Source organism: Oxyura jamaicensis, chromosome 2 (assembly GCF_011077185.1).
Source record: "Oxyura jamaicensis isolate SHBP4307 breed ruddy duck chromosome 2, BPBGC_Ojam_1.0, whole genome shotgun sequence".
Taxonomy (NCBI): Eukaryota; Metazoa; Chordata; class Aves; order Anseriformes; family Anatidae; genus Oxyura; species Oxyura jamaicensis.
This window is the reverse complement of record NC_048894.1, coordinates 94521135-94541493: the sequence shown is the minus strand read 5'-3', so window position 1 is coordinate 94541493 and position 20359 is coordinate 94521135. Positions and strand designations below refer to the sequence as shown.

The following is a 20359-nucleotide window of genomic DNA, read 5'->3' as shown; positions in this document are numbered from 1 at the left end:
ATTAATCAGTTCTTTGATTCTGTTTTCTGGGAGTTTTTTTTAATCAGGCTTTGGAGTTGGAGGGAGGAAGAGTTTTCCTGTCTGTTTTGCTTCTGATATTAAGAACAAGTCAAATAACTGACAAAACAGCAAAACATGTTCCTGTCTGGATTATAATGTCTCTAAATCTTGACACTTAATATACAGTTCAAGTAAAATTATGTCCAGAGATTCCTGAGAGATTTATCTCCGAAGGAACAACAAAAGCATGTGAGGAGATGAGCTTCTAAGCCCTTGCAAGTGTGGCATTGCTGAATGAATGCTGAAATATCCTAAAGCTGGGATGCTGCTATTTGGTAGTCTAGAGATGACTAACAAAAAGCATCAGTGTGGTCCTTTAGTAAATCTGTAATAGTCTGCAGCTTTCTTAAGGGAGCGTAAAGGCAATATTATGTTTGGCTCTGGGCTCAGACTTCAGAGGAATAAATCTGAATGAATGTATCCTATGTATTCAATGTTTAAAGTAAAGAAATGCCACTGGGTCTACCATATACTACCGGATACCCAGTGAATGAACAAAACTATCACAGTGCCTTCTGTATGAACCAGTCAGGTACCACTGATATGTGATATGTCTCATGCTCTTCATGCTGAATAGGTTAGGAATCATTTACTGATAGTATCACACTATACATAGCAATTTCAGTTGTGCTGCGACCAAAAGCAGTAAATGAGTGCTTTTAATCCATATTTACTTAATGACTGTACTAGGGTTAGATAGTTGCCATCTGATTTCATTTCCTCAGATAGTCTTTTCTCTTAGGATTGAACATTATACCTTGAAATCCCAAGAGAGGAACAATAGTTTGGACTGCCAAATGCAGTGGAAAGGGTGGGTCCTATTGGGTACCTTTGGTAGTTGAATTCTCAGAACAAGAGGAGCTAGAACAAAGTGTTCCTGAAGCAGCAGAGATGTACCAGAAGTGTGATTGCATAACAACAACAGAAGTAACAATAATTATACATAAATGAACCCAGTGTCATGATTCCACATTCCAGAGTAACATTTCCATTCTAAGAACCATAATTTTATACTAAAATGAGATTACTCAACAGCACAAGCAGGAAAATATGCAGACAAAACTTGAGGTTAATTGAGTGTAAAGGTTTAAGGGGAAAGCAGCTAAGGTGAGTGGGAAACATGATAACAAATATAATTCAATTTCAGTAACTGTAAAGCCATTTTCACTTAAAAACAATGGAACAACTTATGCATTTTCTAGGGGTCTTAATTAGTGCATGGAAATGATCCAGGAATCACTTTGACAGTAAAACCCCAACTTCTGTTTAACAGTGTATGATAGTGAAAAAGAATATACAAAACATAAAGAACAGGATGAAAAACAGAGAAAACTATTATGACACAGATCTTCTGAAATATGCAATATTAGTCTTTCTAAACAAAAAGGATGCTTTAGACTTTCTATGGCCTATGCGTAATAAAACCAGAACTGTCTACCAAAGAAAGAAGAGAAAAATAAGGATGTGTAGTAAACACATGAAATAATGAAGGGTACTGCAAAAATAGATGAGGAAGATTTTTTTTTTTTTTTTTTTTTTTTTTCCTAGAAAAATAAGGCATATTCAGTGGACTTAAAAGCAACATTTTCAAATCTAAAAAAGGAAGTTTTTCACACATTACATAATTAGCAATTACAATGAATTGCAAAAAGTTAGCAAGAGTTAAAAACAATGGACATTTATAGGATTAACAAAAGTATTCAAATAGTGAATGTGTACAGCATTGTTGTGAGAGATATACAACTGCACATTTGAAGCCCCTACTTATTAGGAACCATGGGCAAAAAAATAAGTGGGACAGATAAACTCTTATTTGTGCACTATGCATTTCTAGCATCCACCTCTGAAAACATTTGTGCCAGCCGCTGCTGCAAACAAACTGCTGGATTACAAATCTGGTCCATGATAGTGGATCCTATGCCCCTAAGGTTGGAAAGTAGCATTTATTGGGAAGTGAATAATGGAGCCAGAGCTACAACTGGAATTGCTTACTGTAGAGGAATAAACACCAGCAAGCCTCATTTTATTAAGTAGCTGAAGCAGCAGCCATTTGTCCTGCCATTTTGGAACTGACCCTGCCCCATTTCTTTATTTTTGCCAATTTGATATCTGTTTCCATGGAAACAGAAGTAGAACTAGCCACCAGCTGAGTCAATCTCAGCTGCTGGCTCCCAGTCCTCACGTTTTGTTCCGTTTCCTTGGAAACTGATGTCAAATCAGAAAGACAAGTAAAACAGCTTTTGCTCTTTAATATTTACTCTTTCTTTGGACCTGCTCTAGATCCTCTGGGCCAGCGGAAGGTTTACAGCTGACTTCCATGGCCATTCATTTTTGTCCTCTCTGGCATGGTTGCCAGCCACCAGTGGGCCCCAGCAGATGCAAGTAAGAGTTCTCAGTTTCAGCTACTGCTGGCGGGCCGCCTGCTGTGAGCTACAATGGTAGGATTTGAAAGCAAGCTACAGATTTAGGAGACATTTGGCTCCCACCGTCTGTAATATTTCAAATTGGAAGGGAAGAAATTAAATTTATTTAAAAAATAGTAGGGGAAACAGATGGGCGTAATGATATTTAGAGAACAAATCGACTAACAAGCTCTGACCTGCATTAGGCTGAACACCCCCAGAAACTACTTCAGCCAATTATATACTTCATTTCATATTGTACATTTGACAAAGTTCTCTCTAATCCAGCTGTTAGCTGACTGAATAGCCCAATAGCACAATGTAAACAACACCCCTAAACACATCTGTTTATGCATAAGTACATTTGTAGAAAGAGAAAAGACTATGATCTGATTGTCTCAAATCAGTGAAGAATCTGCATAATGCTACATGAGTACATGAATTAGAACCAGACATCTTTACCAATACTCCCACGTTTTCCTCTTGTGTGTACAGACATACACACATGCTCTCCCCTGTATATACTTTCAGGGCAGAGTATTTTCCAATTCTTTCAGTAGCAGTGATCATGACTGAAGACAATTATTAAAGAAAAAAAAAAAAAAAGATCATAAAGAAATGCAAGAATAATTAAAAATAATATTAAAGGATATGAAAAATAGAAAAGCATTCTGGTTACTAATCTAGGACTTAAGTACAACTTTGTATGAAAATGGTATTGGATATACATCTGTGTAGTTTAATCCCAATTGCCACACTTTTTTGTTTGTTTGTTTAAAATCACACAAGCAAAATAATTGGTCCCAATTCTAGTGGGGCAGGAGAGAAAGGTAGAGCAAAAGCAAGAGAACACATGAATAAAAGTAGAGGCAGTTTAGTAAATGAAGGAAAGAAAGAAAACAAACAAGAAAAATAGTGATACAAAGGCAATCTCTCATCTCCTGCCACAAGAAGACCAATGAAGTAGAGGAAGAAGGGGTGCAGGGGTTGTATTCCAAAGAGTCATTGCTCAGAGTTCTTCCTCTACCCCAGCTTCCATTGCTGAGCATGAGTTACTGCTGAGCATGATTTGCTTGGCATACTGTTGAGCATATGGTGAGGAACATCTCTTTGGCTGGTTTGAGTCAGCTGTAAAGGCTGTCCCTTCCCAATATCTTGCCGAGCCCTGAGCCTACTCACTGTGTGTGCAGAGTGGTAAAAAAAAAAAAAAAAAAAAAAAAAAAAAAAAAAAAACTTTGAGGCTGTACAAGCACTGCTCAGTATTACCCCAAATACTGGTGTGTTATCAACACTATTAGTCATGAATCCAAAACACAGAACTTATATGAAGAACGTTAACTCCATCCCAGACAGATCCAGCACACAATATCACGCAGAAAATATTTTCTCTGCTGTGTTCTATGACTCTTTCCAAATATTCCCTAGCATGTCCTAGCACTATATGTTTTGATTGCTACTCTGCATATGTTCATGGAATTTTATAACTCCAGTGCCTTGCTTCCACATAGCACTGAAGAACTCAGAATGTAACATTTTTTTATGCAAACTCAGGACTATTTTACTTTATATACATCACCTAAAGGCTCACTACATACATATTTTTTTCTACTATTTTAATATTCAAAACCAGTTTTGCAATGCCCCTCCAGAATTCTTCACAATCAGCCCACATTTTTACTATCTGGAATACTTTACTATTACCACTAACATATTGTCAGCTCATCATCTGCTTTCTCTTCCACTGGAGAACACTAGTCCCAGCTCAGATCCCTGTAGAACTCTACCAGCTATATCATTTATTTCTCAAATATGACTGTTAGTAATTCCTTAGTTCTGTTTCCTTGTTGGAATAGATAAAGTTTTATATCCATTTGAGGGCTTCTATTTTTCCATGGCTAGTTAATGGCTCTCCATGAGAGCCTTTGATGAAAGAAATTGTCAAGTCCTTTTTGGAGACCTAGCAGGCTGTGTCATTCTCTGTTCACATGCTTGCTGGCTTCTTCAAAGGACTTCAGTGAGGTTTTGAATCATATGTTCCTCCACAAGTGCCATGTCAACTCTTCTGCAGTGTAGCATATTTATCTCTCATTCCGCTCTTGATTACAGTTATCAATTGGGCTGCTATGGGCATTAGCTTAAAACTTTGAGATTTCTACTCTGTCTTGAAAACATGACAAGACATTTGCAACTTTTCTTTCAGATATCAAAGCAGTTCTGAGCTAATAATTATGTATGGTTGCCAGTAGTTTCACTACTACTTCCTTGAATTTCTTTAAAAAGCTTGGGAGAATATAATCTGGTTCTAGCGATTTATTTGTGAATAGTTTGTCTATTCCTACCAGAAACTCCAGTCCCTCTTCAGTGAGTTCATCACAAGGGTTCTAGCATAGGAATCTCCACAAGCTCTTCAACAAATACTTTTGCTGAAAAAAGCAGCAAAACAGTCATTTAATCATTCTATAAGGCCTGTTTTCTTCAAGTAAATATTCTGATCAAATATTATCCCTAAAGATTCTCTGGCAAGCTTACTGCTCCCAATATGTAGAGAAAGATTTATTATTCATTTTTGTGCCTTTTGCAGGTTGGTTTTAGCCTGCTTTATTGTGTTCTACATTTAACCTACCAGAATTTATGATCCTTTCTATTTTCCTCATTTGGATGCAGCTTTGTTTTTTTTTGAAGGATGTCTTCCTGCTGTTTAGTCATGCTGAGTTTCTTCTTTTTCAAGTCTTACTTGATGTGTGGCATGCATTTTCTCTGTATCTCCAGTATGATATTCTTAATAATGTCTAGGCCACCTGCAAAGATTTAACTCTCTAGGGTGTCCTCTTTAGTGTCTCTTTAAGAGGCTTCGTCAGTTTTATGTTGTTCCCCTTTCTGAAGTTGAGTACCACTCTACTGATTTTTTTTGGCTGTTGTTGCTTCTTCAAAGCTATTGAAGCTAAGCAGGCTTTATTTGTAGCTACAGAATAGCCCTTCAAATATCAACACTTTGCAACAGATTCTGTATGCTATTCAGATTGAAATCAAGGGTTAATTCTCTCTTCATAGGTACTTTAATTTGTTGAAGTGTGAAGCAGTCACTATTCCTAAATAAGTTAGTCTGAGCAGCACATTCTGACGTGACACTTGTCCAGTATACATGTGCATTTTTTGCTCTTGCAATATTTTTAATTCCCTCAGTATATCAATCAAAGCTGATCTTCTGACTTATTGGTTAGTAGTATGTTGTTGATAACATAATTTAACATTTGAAAGGTATTATAGTGAGTGAATTCCATCTCACTCATTAATTGATTAACCTGTTAATCTGATTTTACTCAAAGTTTTATTTAACAGACAACATTACTCTGCCACTGCCATGGCCTACTCAATCTTCCCTGCTTATTGATATTTTTATTATAGTAATGTCCTTATATAAAGTTAGACATTCTCAGTTGGGCATTAGTTTTCACATTTTATCTCTATATCAATGCTAGAAGCCCATACTGAATGGGTCTCATTGATCTGGTTTTCTCGCCTGTATCTTCTAAAAGGGCACTTACTTTTTTTTTTTTTTTTTTTTTTTTTTTTTCTCTGTTGCTTGTTTATTGCCATAACAGGACAAGAGTGAAACCTTAAATACTTGAAACATTCCAGAAGATATCAGAATGAATTTTTAAATATTTTTAGGTATTTTTATATTTTAAATATAAAAATATAGAAATATAATATTTTTTATATTTTTAAATATTGACAACATTGTCGTATGGTTGCATAAGAAATATCTCATGATAACTATATAACTAGTACTAAGATATCAAGGAATGCAAAACTATAAACAGACAAACAGATTTTAAAATTTTGCAAGAAATATTGTCAACTGGTATGCAAAGAAATATTTTTCTTGAGTCTAACACTAACATCTTTTTACACTTGGGAACTATAAAACCTTGTCTATCTCTCTTACAAGTTTGTGTTTGTTAAATGCTATTACTGGTTACCTTCTAAGGCCACAGTCATTCAGTTTGTGCCAGTGTTATAGATATTTGTGCTGGGAGAAGACAGACCAGTTGCAAAATCTCATGTTAAACTGTAGAATTACTATAGCATTATATTATGAGAGAAGTGTGTGTGATTGCATGTCTAAACAAAGACTTACTGAACTGTATTAAGCATGTAATTGGATTATGACACAGCTGTTGCACAGGGAGAAATGATTGTACTTTGTAAAAGATTTTGTGATTTCAGACTTGTGGTTTCATTGCACAGCAGGTGTATCCATGAGCAACTGAAATGAGAGTGAACTGGTTTCCTATGTATTTTTAACTTGTGTCTATATTCTCCAAGTCTAATTAAGTGTGAAGAGCCTCTGCAGCAAGGTATTTATGGTGTTTGTCTTTGGAAAGAGGAGTCAACTCTCACTGAAACCCTCCTCTAAGTGGAGATGCTACCATAACCTCTCCTCCATACAGCTGACTGTTTTCATAAAATCTGTAGCAGTGCTAAGGCCTTAAGAGCTGTACCAGCTCTGTTAAATTTATCTGAAATTGGTTGCTTCATGTCTTGCATATAGATATTGCTTTCTTAATAAACCAGGAAAAATCCAAGATGCCTTGAAGAAGGAAGTAGACCCCTGTCAGTGGGGCAAAACTCTTCCACAGCCAGCCACATACATAGAAGAACTGGAATTCCTGGTGGCTTTCAAGCCCAAGAACGTGGCAGGTGAGACAAGGAAGAATGCCTTTTAGTTCATACTACTGGAGTAGGTTGGTCTGACAGAAACAATCAAAATCAGATCTTATCTTTGGAAGCAATTCTAAATTCCAAATTCAGCCTAGGAAGAAACTAATGAGAAAAATGGTTGTTGATCTCTTCACTGGTCTGTAACATCAGCAAAAGAAAAAGTATTACAGAGGATGCAACAAGAAGTCTTACAAGGAGTGGCTGAGGGAGCTGAGGTTGTTTACTGTGGAGAAGAGGAGGCTCAGGGGCGACCTTATCACTCTCTATTGGCACCTTAAAGGAGGCTGTAGCAAAGTGGGCATTGGTCTATTCTCCCACGTGCCTGGTGACAGGACAAGGGGGAATGAGCTAAAGTTGCACCAGGGGAGGTTTAGGTTGGACATTAGGAAAAACTTCTTTACTGGAGGGATTGTTAGGCATTGGAATGGGCTGCCCAGGGAAGTGGTTGAGTCACCATCCCTGGAGGTCTTTAAAAGATGTTTAGATGTAGAGCTTAGTGATATGGTTTAGTAGAGGACTTTTTAGTGTTAGGTCAAAGGTTGAACTAGGTGATCTTGGAGGTCTCTTCCAACCTAGATGATTCTGTGTGTCTGATTCTGTGTGAAGAAAAACAGATGAACAGAAGTAGCATTATGGATTTTTCTCAATGCTTTTTGGAAATGAGAAGCATTTTGTGTCAGAAAATGCTTTTGCAGAATGTGAGAATCAAGCCTACAGTACTCTATACAAAGAGCATGTAGGAGGAACCTTACAGTTCCTCTGTAGGAGATCAAAGTACAGCTACAGAACTTTTAAACCTGTCTCTGCCTTTATCCATAGCCTGTTTGTTTTTTGTACAACAATTTTGTTGTCTATATATCAGATACTGAATAACTGTCATACTAATGGTTGGAGGGACTGAATGCTTAGGACTCAGTCATTGTAACTGTTAACTTGGTCTCTTACAGCTTATGTAGATATGCATTTCACAAGGAAAACTGATGTTCAGGGTCAGGATTGCAGAGACCAATCTGAAAGATGACAGATCAAACATCCCAGTTGTTTTTTTGCCTCTGTTATGGGTATAGAGCCTTCATTCCAACAGAGGCCCTTTCACTTTCCTTGTATTTTTAGATATAGACTGCCCATCCTCAGCTTTAAGATCAGGATAGATTGATAGATTGACTTTACAAACAATTCAGGGAAAAGAGTCTTTTTTTTTTTTTTTTTTTTTTTTTTTTTTTTTTTTAAGTGCTTGATAATTTGCTGGTATTAGCTTTCAAATTAACCGTTTTGTGAGTAATTCCAAACAACAAATGATACTGTCAGTTTTTAGGTTTCTCATTTTGGTTATTTTGACTGACATGTTTATGAAGACAAAATTAATAGAAGACCACCTGAAATTCAAATTTTCACAGGCCAAATGCAGAACTTTCATATGGAGAGCCAATGAGTATTCATAGTTAAAACCTCACTCAAAGTACATGGATGCACAGAAATGTGTCGTAACTAAAATAAGTGATAGCATTCAGATCTTTGGAGCCTACATTTTGTTTAGTGTCTGTCACTTGGATCTACTTTAACTGAGAAAAAGTGCTCAGTTAAAATTATTTCTCAGAAGCAAGTGGGACAAGAAACATATGTGACATATTGTCATTCCAGAAGTAAAACAGGAATACTGCTAGAATAGTGTGTACTCTGTGATAAGTATTTTCTAAACACAAAACCCAATACCTGCTGAGGTAAGCTTAACTAAAGAATTCACCACTGTGGAATCCATTAAGATTTTTTTTTTTTTTTTTGTTAAGGAGTTTCTGGGATATGAAAAGGACAGCTTCAGGAAAGCAAACTTCAGTTTGCGTAATTGCTTATAAAAGATAAAAACATATGTACAATATTATAATTTGCTTCATAATACTTTTATTTTCTTACCTCCCCAAGTCCATTACCTTAAGAAAACATTCTGACTAATTTTCATAGCAAACAACTCAAACACTAAGTTTTGGTCAATTCCATGCTGAGTATTCAAAATATTATATGTTTTTATGTATGCATTCAGTGAATGTTGAGTTTTAAAAATTTTGAATGGGCTTACACAGTTCCCAGGGAGTTCCAGTTCTAATAAAAAGTTCAGGCAACTGGTGTGCAGCCCTGTGGTCTAGACAGCACCAAACGTGGAGAAAACACACCAAGTTTTTAGCACTATGCAATCCACATTCAAATGTAAACTGTAATAATTTAAATTACAATTAACATTATTTTTCAAATATATTGTATTTATGGTTTTATAACTTCACAGTTACTGCAGCTGTCTACAAAAATTTCAATCTAGTGATTCTGCTAAGGTCAGATATCAAATCCATCAGTTTTGTCTTCTCTCTGTTCAGAGGAAAAAAGAGTTCTTCTAAACCTCCAAAGCACTGAAATGAGCATTATTTCAGTTGGATTTTGTGATTACTCGTAATATTGTGTTTGGTTTTATATCGGCAGTGAAAAAGTTAACAACACTGAAATTTCATCAATTGCAATGCAGTTGGAGGTAATGAAGTAAGTAGAGTTATTGGCAGAACTTGAAACAAGCTCGGCAAATGTAGGGCAGAAGTGTCTGCACGACAAATTTTAGTTACGTTTTCCATTTTTATTGACAATCAGAATGACTGGGGAGTCTTCAAAAACAAGTTCAAACTCTAGGGAATGATTGTGAAAGCTCTTTTCAGACTATAAAATGATTTCTTGAAAGGCTTCCCTTGCAGTTTAGGAGATATCATTTCAAAAGTTATATTCCAGTAAAATCTTCTAATAGAATTCCAGAACTACACTGCGAAGTAGGAACAAAGGAAAACCAGTGGAACAAAGTATCAGATTTCTTCCAAACATGAACATCACAAGTTTGTCAAGTTCTGGAGAATAGAATATCTCTCCTAGATTATCCTCATATAATCTACTTTTCAGATGTCTCCAGTTTCCATGTTGGAGGTTATAAACTCTCAAACTCTGCCAATCTGCATAGAGATATAATGCATTTTTTTTTTTTTTTTTTTTTCTGGTTCTGATTGTTACTGTCATGTTTCTTGCTGACAAATCCTCCATGTCCAGAAATTAAATTTTATTTATTATTATTACTATTATTTTCCTATTCTCTTATATTCCATTCTGTTCCATTCAAAACCTTTACTAGAAACTTACCAGAATGCTGGAAAATGTGCACAGGTGGCATTAAGCTGTTATCTCCTTCCTAACAAAATCTCTATCATGACCTTTCTGGGAATGACATTAAAATAGGAACAATCAGTATGTGTGTTTGGGCATGCTATTACTGAAAATAAATATATCAGTAGGAAACATAAATCCTGAGCATCTCCACAAAGAATGCCATCTAAGCAGTGACCTCTCCTTCACTTATCTTGTATGAGCTCTTACTGAAATCTGCTAATGGGTTCTGATAACCTATTATTTATTGCAACAGACTCTAATAGAGAGTCTTAGCAGAGAATCTCCTGTGCTTACAGCACTTCCATATAAAATCTCTCAGAAGTGCAAAGAAATGTGGCACCTTCAAATAGGATTTCCTTTGGTTGCAATTGTTCCATTTCTATGTACTTTTAAAAAATAGAACCTTTCTTCCCCTCAAATAAGCAACTTGACCTGCTTTCATATACTAATGGATATAGCCAGGTCCTGTAGAAAGCTTTAGATACGCAACCATGAGAATTAGTTGGGCGTGAGGACATACCTCCATGTTATACTTTTCCACTGTCCTTCTCAAAGGATCCACAACCTGCCAGCAAATCAGGATGCAAAGATCAATCAGTAGCATCCCTCCAACTATCACCAGTAGCTTCTGGTCTTTAATGATCTGGAGAGACAAAAAAAAAAAAAAAAAAAGAGAGAGAGAGAGAAAAAAATGGAAATTCCCATGAGCCATAGATAGATCCCTGTACAGCTTCACTCCTATATAGGGAGAAAAACACAAGTTGCTAATAAAAAAGTATTTTAACAAAGAAAGGAGATAAGTTTCAGAAATATCAAAAGATGAAAGCAAGAAGACACAATTATTTTAGTTTGTCTCATGGTTGTTTGAAGTATCAAAAGTACATTCAGACTTCTAGAGAGAAAATAAAAGTTTTCTTAAATATTAATACTGAAGTCCAGGCATAACATTAACTCTTAGAAAAAAAATAAACATTATATTTTAGAGATCAACTATTATGTTTATTTATGCAAATGTGGAAAAGTGTTTGTGACATCTCTCAGAACACCAGGAGTTGAGCAGGAACTTAGTCTTCACTAAGATTTACACTGTTCACTTTCTCATAGCCTTCTTGGATATGGAAAACATGTTTGCAAGATATTTAAACATAAGTTGGTTTTGGAGGTGTGGTTTTTTCTCTATGTATATAACTCTTTCCTCTTTTGTCTAGGGAGTGGAAAAGGATGATGTATTTTTTCTATATTACAATAGCGAGAGGCTTTTATGCAGATACTACTTAAAACATGTTTTTAATTTTGCACGAATTTTAGATTCAATAAAAAAAAATGCTAATAACAACAAACCAAACTATGTGTTACAGTCTTGTATAGCTGTATGCAATCCCTATATTATTTCTACTCTTACACAAATAGCAACACAGATAAAATACACCATAAGTGCATTATTTCATTTGCAAAGTTGTAAGCATGTTCAAAATACCAGGCTTAAATGAACTTTATGTCAATCTTCATGTGCCTATGTTTCTGTTTTTTTAAATGAACGTATACTTCCTTTCCTAATGAACACTCATCTAATATTCAAAAGATATTACAAAATTGTTTTAACATGAACAAATCCACATAGTTTTCCATAGTTTTCTTTTTTAGAAAGAATTGGTTTAATCTGAATGAAATATTCAAAAATATTAAGTCTGAGAGGCTTAAAAAATGTGATTATTTCAGTTCAATTTGATAAACTTGGTAAGATTTTGAAAATGCTTTACAAATCCAGAAATGTCAGCTAATCTTAAAATAGGCAAGGCTGCTATTCCTGCCTATAATAAAATTGTATTTGCATTGAACTCCTATCAAGCTTAAGAAAAAGATAAAAATAAATACAATTGGAAATAATGTAAGAGGAACTTTAAAAAGTTTGTTTTTCATGTTATTTAGTGAGATGCATTCTTGATTTTGAAAGAAGTTTCTGCAGTACTGTAAACTAGTCTATTAAACTCCTAGTTTATTTTGTAAAACATTTGGAGTGAATTAAGTATAAAAATAAGGCCAGTAATCAGAATGATTTAAAGGACTTGAGACACTATTTTCATTTCATGAGACCAGGTATCTAAATCCATGTAGCCAACATCATCAGAAAGGACCAGAAAACAATACTTTTAAATATGTTTGCACAGGTAATGAAGCAGCATGTCCATCTCATCAGTGCCCTCATCAGAGAGTGAGGGTGAAGGGAAAAGATGCAGCTTCCATTGTGTTTTGTCTCTGCTGAACAATTTGGTAAAGAGAACTTTGCACGGAAAAGGTGTTTTGGTGGGCTGGTGGCTAGGAGGTTGTTATAATGTATTTTCTTATTAAACTAAAAGGAAAGCAAAATTCTCTGTATCTGGTCTTCTTTGGGAAACCACAACTATGCCTAACCTTTAAGTTGTTTAAAAAGTTACAATCAAAGCTGAAAAAAAGGCTGTTAATCACTGAGATTACCCTCTGCAAAAAACGCCATGCATTGTTCATCTTTTACCCGATGCCTCTAAACAGGACTTAGGTGAAATATACCTAAGTGCTACTCTGGTAAGAGAGGAGACATGAGAAAACCACAGGAAGTCCAAACAGAATTTGGATTTAGATGAAATTTGGACACCTATATCCAAATCTGTGATCCTGAAACAGCTTCCTAATAAAGTTAGAAGTGTTTTTACCAGACAAGCTGTCCAGTAGAAAGTACCACAGAAGGCCTATGAGCAGGAGAAGCCAGCCCTCCCTCAGCCACTACTCTGTCAGGGCCCCTTTGGGAGTGTGCTCTCTGTCCCCAGACCCTTCCCATCCCCAGTCATCTCTGGAACCTTCGGTGCTTTTGCTGGGACACAATACTTTGCTGGATTTAAAGGAATGCTGGAGATGGTCCTTCCTATGTTCTTGCCCAGAAATCAGGGTGTTAACTCTCAGGCTATGATTTGCAAAGGAACCCGTATTATAGACAGAGACAGAGGCAGCCTATTGTCCTCCACTGGATAGATTTTAAGAGACAACCACTTATTTGAAAGCAAGAATGTGCCCTTCACAGGAGTCATTTGTTGCATCTAAAGCCATTCCCTCCACCTGCCCCGAGATGCAGTGGGCTGTACAATACAAGAATTACCCCTCACAGTCTCACTGTTTGCTAACTCACCGAGCTAAGTGCAATGAATCTTGTGAGCAACAAGAAAGGATGATAAGCTCATAATCTCAATTCAAATTGCTTTCCAAGGGTCATATTACCCTAACTAGAATTTAAATACTGTAGCATCTACCCTTGATTCATATTGAATCCACACAGAAATCACCCATTTTACAGTAGTTTATGTGTTTCCTAGGATCTTGGTTTTGTTGAGGATCTGTTCAGAAAATATATATACTATTATATTTGTATATATACGTATATGAAAGATTTTCTCATTTATCAGAAACATTATTCTTTAAGAATTAACATTTTAATTAAGGTATTTCTTACAGGTATTTTCTTGTTTCTGAAACATCTGAGAAATTTCACATGGGAATTCTTGTTCTACAAACTTTCCAATGTATCAGATTTTAAAATTGCATTTCCTCACTCTTAAATGGCTAGCTAATTAATTTTATTGGCATATATATATATATATATATATTTTAATTGATGGCATTTATATTATTGAAGTTGGCTGTTTAACCATTAGATGTCTGGCCTCAGTTATTAGGCAGTGGGCAGAGAAAGAAACCTTCAAAGGAGAATTCAACCCGCCTACCTCAAGTACAATTTCAGATCAGAGAAATGAGTGTTCTGAAATGTGTACCTTCCTTTCTCCTCATCCCTTGCTATATGTGTGTGAAGACCATTAACTTCAGCTAAAGATATGCATTTGAGAAACTTAAGCTATTTGGAAAGAATCTCCCAGAAATATTTCCCTGTGCTCTACTGACCCAGAGAAGTCCATTGTAAAACAAAACCAAAAACATAAGCAAAACCAAAATCAGTAATGACACCTTTTATTTCCAATTAAAATAATGAACATTTCTATTGGGACACCTAGGACAGGTAAAAAAAGAGACATCTAACCCACTGCCTTCCCAATTTATACTGACTATATTGATATTGAAACTAGGGTTGCACCAGGTGCAGATTTACCAAGACCTGACAATGTTAATCAAAGTAGTACATCAATATCAGAAGCAAAACAGTGAAAGGAGGCTATTAAAATCAGTAATACTGATAAACCACTTGTAAGCATGGTCAAAAGAAATTGCTATAACTGACATTATCACTTCCTATTCAGGATCGTATTTCTAATCACCCTTTCTTGATTTTGCTCATCTTTTTTTTGTATCTGACCTTGCACTACTGCAGATCTGATAATTGTTAGCCTTCTTTTTCTCTCTCTCTCTCTCTTTTTTTTTTTTTTTTTTTTTTTTTTTCCAGATAATATTTCCTTGTTAGAGGAAATAGAAGCAGTAATACAGCAAACAAAAGAGCTTTTTCTTGGATACCTCTTGGAGCATTTTTTTCCTGCATTTCATTGTGAATGGCCATTTTCTATACAGAAGGGGAAAGGTACATAACAGCAGCTGTCCCAAGCAGCAGGTGTTATTCATCCTTTATTTCTGCCAGACAGCAAACTGCCAGGATGAAGGCAAGGAAAAGAAAGTTTATAAGACAACCTGAGCAAGTGATCTGTAACGAGTGCTGTAAAACACTGCACTGCCAATGGTGCATGCAGGGTAAACAGGCTGAAAGCAGGCCTCCTGAAGACACCTCACACACAGAACCTGATCCAGCTTTGTATTTGGAAAACCGTTGCAGTAATGCAGCTCTCGAGCAGAACTCTTCACCAAAACACTACATTTTCAGAATCAGACATTGAGCTTCAATTATTTTTTAAATTGGAGGCCAAATCACTGGATACTTGTCTCAGTCAGTGGTGTTCACAGCACTGAATTCTAATAGTGTTACCGTTACTGGGAGAAAAGGGGTAACCCAATTTGTCTCACACATTGTTAGGATTGCCCAACATTATATATATATATATATATATGTATGTATGTATGTATGTATGTTGTTTTTGTCTTTTCATGCTTAACATCTACCTCAGTGAAATTATTTTAGACTGCAGGAAGGAGGAAAAAAAATCTTAATATTTTTGTATGTGAACACTCTTGGGGAGAAAACATAAATGTTAACCTATGATGGAGCTTCCTTTTCCCCCAGGTATTTAAAGAGCTTTACTTCTGCAGATGATTAGCAATTTTATCCTCACATACATTTACTCTGCCATTGCCACTGGCATATCACTAGCAGCAATTCCAAATGGCCTGCTGATCTCCCCACTCGACCTGCAGGAAGTCCAGCTTTCCTTAGCTCTAGCCATTACTCACACCCACCAGTGCTCCTTAAGTTCAGTACATTCACTCCTTGGGAAGCACCAGATGTACTGAAGGAGTCTTGACTCAGATCTTGTGAATCCAACAGAATTTCTCTTGACTGACAAAAGAAAGTCATGAGCAACTGAGGCTCCTTACCAACAGATATATCGTTCTTCTTTCAGAGGAACATTCTGATTTTTTTTTTCTCCCTTTTCACCCTCCTCCTAGCATACAGAAAATCAGTCTTGGGAGAAAAGCATAGTAGCTAATAAAATCATTTTTAGGAGTGCTCCTGACTCCTTGCTGAAGCCAAGCTCTCATACAGCAGCATCTGTGAATAATATTTTCTACCATCTGTGATTGGATAGGTGAATCTGTCTCATCCTGGCATATCTGCCCACTGTTATAAATGCCATTGCTACCAGTCTGGACTATATATCTGGATATAAAGCTATCTGTCTTTAAAATAAAGTCACTCAGAAAAGAAATTGGTAGGCCATTTTCTCTTCAGCAACATTGCTATATGAGCAAATCAAACTTTTCTTCTTTTCTTAAAACTGCTGGTTTAGTGACCATAAAGACAAGTTCAAGATGGAAGTACTTATCTGCCCTGGACTCGGTAGTCTGGTCACAGAAGATGTGAAATCTGTCTCAGGCTCTAGGATGAATTTTCTGCTCATGAAACTCAGGGATTTTCTTGAACTATCACAGGCTGTACTACCTGCCATGGCAACTTCAAATGCCTAATTGGTTATTTTATTTTATTTTAATTTTTCACAGAATCTATGTGTTTGTTGTTGTTGCTGTTTTGTTGTTGTTTGTTTTCTAAAGCACATCCATTATGCTTTGCAGGACCCTATCCTCAACCAGTATATGGGATCAACAGGTAATTTGGCAAACAGCAAGAAATCATTAGACCTGATTTTTATGGTTAAGGCTAAGGCAAACTTTATTTTGTTATTTCTTAACTTGTTAGAAACTGACTTTGTATGTAAATGTAGACTTTTCATATATGACATGGACCTTAAAGCCAAAATATGTTCTAAACTAAGAACAAAGACTCATATATGAAGAAGACTTCACCAGAATGCAACATTAGCTTTGTAATCTATGAGTTTCACAAATAGTTTTCCAGCATGAATTGAATACTTCATTCATTCCTGGGTGTTTTGTTGTTGTTTGGTGGATATTTTTTTTTGGTTTGTTTTTATCAGAGTTACCTTGTTACCAGGAACTTCACCTCCTTTTTTACCAGAATAAAGTATCTTTATATTTAAAGGAAGATCTATGAGCTAACTCTGTATTATTTATTTATTTGATGAATTCACAGAAACACAGTTTCTATGGGAGTATTTTTGTATCTATTTACATATGGTATAAATACATATTTTCTTTTTCCTTAAATAAATTGATTTTTTTCCTGTTTATAAGGTATTTCTGCTTTCTTTTATGTGTATCAACCCTTTCTAGTTTAGCTGACAGATCTGTCCCTTGTCTTCTGGAACTTAGTTGAATGAACACTTAATGTAATTCAGTATCTTCTTGTTAGCTGTCCCCTCCCCAGACTCCTGGGAAGGAATCTGGAGAGAAAACCTATTTAAAAGATCCCTCTGTGAAGCTTGCTAGACCTTATTCAATGAAATGAATAGCAATTAATGAAGTCCTCGCAAATCTGAAACCCAATGTTCCTTTCTCTGGTGCATTTAGAGTGAGCAGAAATCATGCCAGTACGAGTCCTACCTCTGAACTGTAGGGAGAAAAAATAACAGAGTTTCTGGGAAAAAAAAATGATAAAACCAACGAGGCTGGAAAAAATGGACCTTTGCCTTTAGGATATTCTGTCACATAAATTACCCTTTAATTTATCCCAGTATAATTAAAGACACCTTAGGGTGGCTCCCTTCATTCAGTGGGTCAGCACAGATGGAATGGTGCCACAAAAATGATGAGGAAGAGTCAATTGTAGGTGAGCTTTGTCATATGTGGGCGAAGGGTCATCTATCTTTCAGTTGTTATAGCCATTAATATTTTAAAGAACTATTCTGTAATACATTCTTAATTTCTATTGTGTAATGGAATGAGGAAAAGAGGACTATTGAAAACACATCATGCACTTGTTCCTAATAACTCCAGTATGCTTTTTCAACATCTATTAACATATTTCCTGTTATAGCTTCTATGATTAGTATTGGGAACACTTTTCACATTGCAATTATAGTTTTAATGAGTGAATGCTAACATTTTAAAGAACATACCAGCAAGCTTTTTTGACCATCAAGTCACTGGTAGTAAAAGTGGAGCTTTAGACATTTTATTCTCTTAGAGTTACCTCAATTAATTTAATGAAAAATTTGCATATCTACTTTTTTAAAAAAATATTTTTTTTCTATAATGATCTACTTTGACCCCTTCAGTTTGAGAACTTTATGAATTTTACCACTTTCCAGGGTAATGGAGCTCATGGTAGGTACAACTGATAGAAATGGACAACTGGATATGACCAAAAAGCTTGGTATTCAGAATTCCATACCTGCAGCCACTAGCCTGTTAAAGCACACATTTCTAGAATGTTTCTTCTTTTATGGTGTTGTGCTCAGAATAATTTCAAAGCATCTTTGAGCAGTGTCACCTTCTCAGTCAATGCATTGCAAACATATATGTTTTGACTCCACGTGTTGCTCTCAGGTGAAAGTATCCAGTTAGAAGATGCCTTACTGCTTTTCTACCATACAAAAGATAGGAGGAACAATCATGGGGAGTAGAAGATACAAATTTTACAGAAGGTAGAGAAGGAGAGGAATTTAATGCCAACTTAAAAAAAGTTGAATCTTTGAACCTCAATTATTACCACAATGCACTGGAGAATCCAAGAGATGATTATTATACTAATATTGTTAATTCTATCATAGAGGGCACACAGAGTGAAATAATATAGCTACTTTCACAAAGCTCTCTTTGAAAGATAAAAATGAAAAACACGGTAGTATTAAAAAAAAAAAAAAGTACTAAAGAAATCCAATTTGACACTATTAGAATCAAACCACATTTGGTATATAATCTTTCAGAGAAGAGCCTTAGAAATGGACATTATATTTGTGTTTACTTCTGTACGCTGCCATAAGGCTTTCTTGAGAAAGCTCCACATCCTGTCCATATAGCAGATTAAATTTACCTTTGAGAGAAATGCATCTGTTGAGCTGAAGATTGCATGGGCCCTTAGTATGGAGGAATTTCTACCAGGGATGTGAATCCTCATTAGTGCTAAAAGAGATTCCAATCTTTAGGAAAAAAGTACACAAAGGATTTGAATGGTCTAGAAGAAATGTTCTGATTTTGTTTGAGATAACATTAAAATATCTAGACTTTAATATTTTCCTTAATGAACAATTCTGTGGGAAAGCATACTACATCGTTACCAAATAGCTGGGGACATCAATGCGCTTGATTACATTTACAATCCAATTTCAAGCTATTCAGGAATAAATTGCCTCATACTGTATAGCGACATGTTCTTTATTTCTCTGTCATCCATTAGTCTCATAATACATAGAAATTATGGTTGTAGCACCATTTATGAGCACTTATGTTTCATACAGAGTTTTCATTGTTTTCACTGCTACTGAGGTTTAGCCTTATCAAATTGTACCATGCAGAAATTTACATACATAAATTACTTCAAAAGCAGATTTTTCTTCTAGATGTACAGTTCATTAGCTCAACTTTTTTCTGTGACAGGAGCTTGAGATTAAGCTCCCCAGTTCAGATTTATATGAATGTAAATATTAGAAATGTGATTCCTATTGTTCCCTGGCTGACATTTTGGCTGATCAGTTCTTACAAAAATAGGGATGTTTATTTTACATCTAAATATGGGTTCTAGGATTTGGAATCTTTGGACTTAAAATTTATTGTTATTGCTATGGGGGGAGTAATAAAATAATTTAGTTTCCACTTTTATCGCTTTAGAAAGCACCATATCTGTATATGAATAACTCAGGAAGCTATACTTAAATAATTTACACTGCATTGTAAGTATCATGGATTATTTGGTCCAGTGGCAAGTATTTACAATGGAAAAAAAAAAACAAACCAAACCAAAACAACAACAACAACAACAACAAAAAAGCAGATTTCAAACTGCTGTCTCCTTTCTTACTCTCAAAGAATGACTGATAACATTGAACTTTTCCTTAGGTACCCATATGTTGTTTCATTTTCAGCAGATGGCCCATAATAGATTGTTGTACTGTTGGTATGGTTACCCAAAGCAACTTACTGAATCCTGACACATCTCCTTTTCATACTTATGATCTTTCATATATACTTAGTGAAATACATGTCTATCTATCCTAAGGGAAACCCAACACATAGCTTTTTGTTATATACACAAAAAGCTCTAGCTAGATTGAAAAAAAAAAATGCTTTAGAAAAGTATAAATATTTAAAGTCTGAAAATTGACCTGGGGGGATATTTTATAGTAGTAGTTACAAAAAGAACTGATTAGGTAATATGGTCTACACTCTTGCTAATAAGAAAGAGTCACATTTACAAATGAATTAAATAAGATGTAGCCTGTGAGGTTCTTACCTAACAATATAATCTGGAAAGTCTGCTT

The 20359-nt window shown here is 35.5% G+C and overlaps 1 protein-coding gene across 1 annotated transcript in view; it reads right to left on the bottom strand.

The window, feature by feature from the left end:
- GABBR2 (gamma-aminobutyric acid type B receptor subunit 2) overlaps positions 1–20359 on the bottom strand; it is a 483887-nt gene that overhangs the window by 124251 nt on the left and 339277 nt on the right. The window contains exon 13 of the mRNA XM_035318083.1: positions 10900–11022. Coding sequence (XP_035173974.1) covers positions 10900–11022 — 123 coding nt within the window. The remainder of the gene's footprint in view (positions 1–10899; positions 11023–20359) is intronic.